General features: G+C 40.7%; 1 protein-coding gene across 1 annotated transcript in view; it reads left to right on the top strand.

Annotated features, from left to right (window-relative positions):
• Nucleotides 1-6,631, top strand: part of togaram1 (TOG array regulator of axonemal microtubules 1) — a 25,457-nt gene that overhangs the window by 7,746 nt on the left and 11,080 nt on the right. The window contains exons 6-15 of the mRNA XM_025059441.1: nt 1-3; nt 1,025-1,280; nt 2,348-2,439; nt 2,530-2,697; nt 2,794-2,859; nt 3,792-3,895; nt 4,005-4,173; nt 4,827-4,922; nt 5,783-5,906; nt 6,447-6,552. The exon at nt 1-3 is cut by the window's left edge and continues 261 nt beyond it. Of these exons, the coding sequence (XP_024915209.1) occupies nt 1-3; nt 1,025-1,280; nt 2,348-2,439; nt 2,530-2,697; nt 2,794-2,859; nt 3,792-3,895; nt 4,005-4,173; nt 4,827-4,922; nt 5,783-5,906; nt 6,447-6,552 (1,184 nt within the window). The remainder of the gene's footprint in view (nt 4-1,024; nt 1,281-2,347; nt 2,440-2,529; nt 2,698-2,793; nt 2,860-3,791; nt 3,896-4,004; nt 4,174-4,826; nt 4,923-5,782; nt 5,907-6,446; nt 6,553-6,631) is intronic.

The following is a 6,631-nucleotide window of genomic DNA, read 5'->3' as shown; positions in this document are numbered from 1 at the left end:
GACGCTCTGAACATGCAGGAGGTGAGAAAACTGTAGAGATAAGTGGATATGGGAGAAAAAATCAATACAGTGAAATATTTCAATATTAAAATTCACGATACTGTATCAATATTCTACAGCACAGTATTGATTTTTTTTAACAAAAACAAAATAACAGTCAAATATTCATGACGTTGGTTCATGTTCTTTTTATTTTCTTTCTTCTCTAGTGATTCTAAATGTAGATCCCTCTGTTCTAACGTTAGTAACATGATGTGTTTACTATGATGACATTTTTACTACAATTCAATTTTTTTTTTAAAAAAATTGAACGTCTGAAAAAGGGGAAATATATATATATATATATATATAAAATATAAATAAATATATTGTCCTGCCTATAATAATCCATCCATCCATCCATCCATTTTCATCCGCTTATCCGTTACCGGGTCGCGGGGACAGCAGTCTCCACCCAAATCACACTGCACCGTACCAACCCCCCAAACCTTCCTGCGGGTGGTGAGTCCACTGGAAGGTACCAACCGCCCTAACCGGGATTCGAACTTGTCCAGGAGGTGAACCCTGGGGTTCCACACCAATGACAGAGACATTGCCTCTGGGCCAAAGCGCCATGCCTATAATAATTATAATTCTAATTTGTACTTTATTGATCCCACACATGGTAAATTCCTGTGTTAACAGCAGATCTGCTTCAACAAGCTGCCACTTGCAGCCAAACTGTGGAACCACAACCAAACGCCTCAAACTCAGCCTGTTCTGCTGCTGAATTATTATTAATTATTATTATATTTACAATTTAATTAAAATATATATATATATATTGTGCCTATAATTTCACTGTATATCGCAATATATATTATATCACTGACGCTGTATCGCGATACGTATCGTATTATTGCCAATGCACAGCCCTAGAACACATTCTACCAAAAAATAAACCTTTTTCTAATTTGACATATTTTACAGCATAAGGAAACGATCCACATGTCCAAGGTGTGGAATCTTGGCTTCATTAACACAGTTCCTCTCCATGTTTTGTTTTGCTCACAGATGTTGAACTCCCTGCGCTCGTTGCGCAACAGCGCTGCCAAGAAGCGGGCCAAAGTGAGTCTCAGCAGCCCAGACGTAGAGAGTCCAGACTCTGCGATGAGGTCAGACCTGGGACTGGACTCGCTGTCGCACTCGCCTACGAAGCTCATCAGCTCAACCAGTGAAAGTGGACTGTCCAGTCTGAGCTCGGTCACCACCAACTCCAGCTCTAACGGCATCAAAAGCAGGTGAAATATCCAAGTCTGGTGCTTTTAAAAACCAAGAAAATAATCTTTAAAGCAGTGTTTTGGGATCGAGTAAAACTTTAAATCGTGTCGCCAGAGATGCCTAGTAATTGATAAAAAAAATTTACTGTTAAAATTTCTTTTTCAACTAATTATTATTCGTTTTAAAATGATGATAAAACACCGCTCGGTCACCACCAACTCCAGCTCTAACGGCATCAAAAGCAGGTGAAATATCCAAGTCTGGTGCTTTTAAAAACCAAGAAAATAATCTTTAAAGCAGTGTTTTGGGATCTAGTAAAACTTTAAATCGTGTCGCCTGAGATGCCTAGTAATTGATAAAAAAAAATTACTGTTAAAATTTCTTTTTCAATTAATTATTATTCGTTTTAAAATGATGATAAAACACCTCACACAATCCTAAACAACTGTATTCTTTCACTTTCATGAATATAAATTCAGTTCAAATTAAATGCAGGAAGTTAAGCGCGGCCTGCTCACTAAGGTGATGGGTTTCTCAATTTTTTTTCTGCCATTACCCCCCCTAGGGGACAAAAGTTTTTTCACCCCTCTCCTCGGTAATATTTATTTATTTATTTATTTATCCAAACCACTGTACCAGTTTCTGGCACCAGCATTCTGCAAACAATCCCATGATTATTAGAAGAGATTAATAAAATGAGCTGCAATGCTGCCATCTAGTGACTTTAACTTTCATATACAGCCGTTTTTCCCCCAAAACTATTTTTAGAGCACACATCATTTGATAAAAACCAGGCATTGTTATCAGGGCTTCATTATCGGAGGAAAAAAAAACAATTACGATTTTTACAGATATTACATAACATGCTAATATCGAGGCGATAATACTGTATCGGTCGGCCAATATTATCGCATCCCTATTGAGAACCACTGATTTAAACGGTTGAGGACAGAATCAATCTGACAGTAGTTTGAACCACGAGGTGTTGCTAACTCTCAGACTGTGTCTATTTTTAGTCAAATCAGTGCAGATGTTTTTCCGGTGTCGAACGGTGTCATCACGTCTCACCATTTCCATCTGTCTGCAGCCCCGCCAGCCTAGGAATGAAACCACGCCTTGTACGAGTTCCGTCTGCAAAAATGAGGTCTTCTGTGTCCATGGAGTTCAGCAGCTTTCAAGGTAGAACAGAAGCGAGGTGTTTTTCTATCACTCCGTTGGACTGGACTCAAATGTTTAAACCACTTTAAAATTCATTTAATTTATATCAAGGATCGACCCAGAGAAATGAGGTGTCACCTGAGGTGGGTGTTGTTGGTCAGAAAGTCACCTACTCCAACGGAACGATAACTCAACCTGAGGAGGAAACAACACAGAACTCCCCCAGATCGGTCAAACCTGACTCTCAAGAGGCGGTTAAAGGGTTAAAGCCCAGCAAAGGTCAGTCAGCAGCGACCTCAGGTTTGTCTCATAAAAACAAATCACTTATTGCGATTTAAAAATTTACTAAATAAATGATTTTCTTTTTATATGTAGGGTTGCAGAACCTGAGCAGAAGAAACTCGCCAAACACAGACGTCCCTGAAGGCATCGTAGGCAAAGGTCAGTCTTTAAAGGCCTCGAGTCGCTGAAGCTAGTGTTGTTACATTGTATTGTTTTACGTCACTCTTCAAAATGGGTGAACTTCCTCCTGAAATTCCATCCATCCATTTTCATCCACTTATCCTTGACCGGGTCGCGGGGGCAGCAGTCTCCACCCAAATCACACTGCACCGTACCAACCCCCCCAAACCTTCCTGCAGGTGGTGAGTCCACTGGAAGGTACCAACCGCCCTGACTGGGATTTGAACTTGCCCAGGAGGTGAACCCTGGGGTTCCACCCCAATGACAGAGACATTGCCTCTGGGCCAAAGCGCCACTCCTGCCGCAATTGTTTTAATTTAATTTAAGAAAAGCTGAATGCTGATGAAATATTTTCTAGTTCAAATTAGACCCAGCAGGTGGCAGCAGTGCAGCTCATTAGAAAAAACAAAAGAGATGACGCTACAGCTGTTAGCTAGGTTAGCATAGCCTAGACCTGGTGAAATCTGACACCAAAAAAAAAAAAAAATTCAAAATATATTTTATGTGCTAGCCCACTGCTAACACGCTACTGAAACACTTGCTAGGCTAGATGCTTTTTGTGTCTGTATCGATGTGATGTTAGCTTTCAGTTTCTAATGTCTTTAAAATATCAATAAACCAAATTTATTTGGATGTCAAACATTGACAAAGGGTGCTCTAAGTCTTAAAAAAATTGCAAAAAAAGTCAAACAAAGGCCTCAGAATGCTAGCTATGACCCACAAAATAACACCAGTATAAAATATGTTCATTCAATATAAAATTAATATAAATATAAAAATATCTATATATGCCAAAAAAAAGTCTTCTGTGATTAAAAAAATAAATTAAAAAACCTTTAAACTTTGTAAAGTTTTTTTGGTCACCTGTGTTCAGTTGAACCGTCTTCAGGGCTCCATATGTTGATCCACAGGCATGTTCGGCAGCCGTCCCTCTGTAGCCTCGTCCCAGCAGCAGGGCGACTCCTCCGCTGTGCTCTGCGACAGTGACGACAGCCCGCAGTCTGAAGAGAATAAGGTAAAAAAAAACGAAAATTAAATCAACACACAGGGAAGGAAGATTTCACTCCACTAGGTGGCACTGCCATGTTGTTGTTTTTTGTTTATTTTTACCCATGATTGTACAGGAGTGGGTGAACAGCAGGCTAGGTCGGGACAGGGTTCGGCTCCAGCGGTTGGATCAACAGGTGGGACAGTCGGGACAAGGCGACAACACCCGGGACAAGATCAGACACAGAGTGAGACAGATGCTGTCTGAGTCTCCAACTGAGGACGGCGGAAAATGTATCATCAAAGGTAAGAGTTCCATCGTTGGATACAGACATGTAAAAGGGACCCCTGCATTACATAGATCATACGTGTCAAACTCAAGGCCCGGGGGCCAAAGGCGGCCCGCCAAGCCGTTTTGTGTGAAAAAAAAGGGATCTACAAAAAAAAATCATTTAGTAAAGTCCATGCAGCAGAGTTTCTTAGTTAGTTTTTTTTTTTATTACACAGCAATGAAAAATATTTGTAGCTTGAATAAATAAAAAGTGACATATGGTCTGGTACTGGTCCGCGGACCAGGGGTTGGGGACCCCTGATCTATATAGTCTTCAAGTTACAACCGGTCCTTCAAGGGGAACTGTATTGCTGATATCGCCCCCTGGTGAAAATGAGTTTGACACCCATGACATATTGACAAGGTTTTATAATTTTTGTGAAATGGATTCAGTGACACAGATATCGTGATGTATTGTTGAGGAAATGTATTGCAATATAAGGATTATTGCTGAATCCAAACCCAACCCTATTGGTTATCCCACTGGATTTGTAGAAAACAGCTTCATCAACACTTTTTGATCTTGAGATAAATATCTGAATGTCCCAATAATAATAACAATAATAATTCTAAGTGTTTTATTTGTGTGGTTGATTCTTGTTGTAGATCTGCATCTGAACAACAACAGCAGCTCACTCAGCCCCCCCGAACCCCAGGAATGTCTCACGGCTGAGGAGGGCTCCCAGTCTCACCAGAACCAGACCGTCCATGTCACACAGCTCAGGTTAGTGACCGACATCTAACATCTGTCAATTCACAACTTCACGTTTCGTAACACTTCAAAGGCCGATTTAGTCGTAATTGTTGAAAATAAACAAAAGGAAAAACATAATGCCTTAAACCAGGGGTGTCAAACATATGGCCCGCGGGCATAAACCGGCCCGTTAAGGTGTTTAATCCGGCCCGTTTGATGAGTTTTTAAAAATAAAAAAATACACAAACACTTAATGTTCAGGATGTTTTTGTAAAATTATATTTCAATAAAACCAGACACAGAGATGTTTGATATACTTATATGTATTTGCATGAATACAAAGCTTTTTCAACTCGTGACTCCATTTTGTTTTTAGTCATCTGATCACAGCTGTCAATCAAGACGCGCCTACTAAGATATTCCCATACGCTGCATTTTATTTGAACTTCATTTATATTTTTGAAAGTGAAAGAATAGTTGTTTAAATTGTTTAAATTTTAAAATTAGTTATAATTAGTTGGAAAATATTTGTATAAGTAATATATAAGTATGTACATAATTTTATCTTAAATCAATTACTAGCCATTTTAGGTGACCCCAAATGGGGTCATGACCCCAAGTTTGAGAAACACTGGACAACTTAGCGTAAATTAAAGGTCTAAATGAAGGCTTTAAAACTGTGACCATTTACACCAAATACTGCTGCAGTAATTCCACTGTTTGTGCACGAGCGAGACGGATGTTTCCCCGGGTCAGCGTGTCACGCGGTGCTTTGTTTTGACAAGGCAGCGTTAATGCATCGCCACCCACACACACACACACACACCAGACACAGAGATGTAACGTGACACTGGGTCTGTGTGCTGTGTGGTGTTTAATGGGCCTTTTAGATGAGCTGTCCCCTGGCACCGTGGGCCACAAGAAAAACCTGTCAGATCCTCTGGAGCTGTGCCCGTTTTCCAAACCGGAGCTGGCGCTGGCAGAGAGCTTCAGCCTGCTGAGCTCCGACGACTGGTGAGAAACACTGCCAGGAACCACGGACTCCTGTGTTTTTGTTACATTGAACTGAACTGAAAAAAATATTCAACTATCATCATCTCACGTCTACACTAGGGGCAGTGTTGGGTTATAGAAGTAACCCGCTAGTGTTTCCTGGCTGGTTTGTTTGCAGAAACATCTTGATTTGGATTCTGAATTAATTTACGACCAAACCAGGCATGGTCAAACTATGGCCCGGGGGCCAGATATGGCCCATTAGGCGTTTTGATGGGGCCCACAAACGAATTGTCCGAATTATATAATGCCTTTTCACTGCAATGCCCACATTTCCCCACAGCTGGCGCACTCCATGAGGTGTACCAGGAACTGTTTTAGTTTTCAAAAAAGACAATATCAGATGCTGTCTGAATTATTACATGTAGAAATGACATCATTAGGTGTAGACTGCTTACCGACAATAAATAAAGAGTACGTTTATACAAAGTGGTCAAAAATGTGGTCTTGTTCAAGGGAATAGCTACGTTTTTAACCTTTGACCTTTTCAACCTATTGCAGGGAGAAGAAGATCACGGGTCTGACATTCATGCGCTCGCTGGCTCACTACCACACGGACACGCTCCAGTCCAGGCTTCATGACGTCTGTCTGGCTCTCATCCAAGAGGTACGGATGGATGGGAGCGGTTGGGTCACATGACCACAGCCTTAACTACCATAACTAACCTCTACTACTTCACCTCTAT

This window comes from Cynoglossus semilaevis, chromosome 1 (assembly GCF_000523025.1).
Source record: "Cynoglossus semilaevis isolate Cse_v1.0 chromosome 1, Cse_v1.0, whole genome shotgun sequence".
Classification (NCBI taxonomy): domain Eukaryota; kingdom Metazoa; phylum Chordata; class Actinopteri; order Pleuronectiformes; family Cynoglossidae; genus Cynoglossus; species Cynoglossus semilaevis.
The sequence above is the reverse complement of the archived record's forward strand: the minus strand, read 5'-3'. Positions and strand labels throughout refer to the sequence as shown.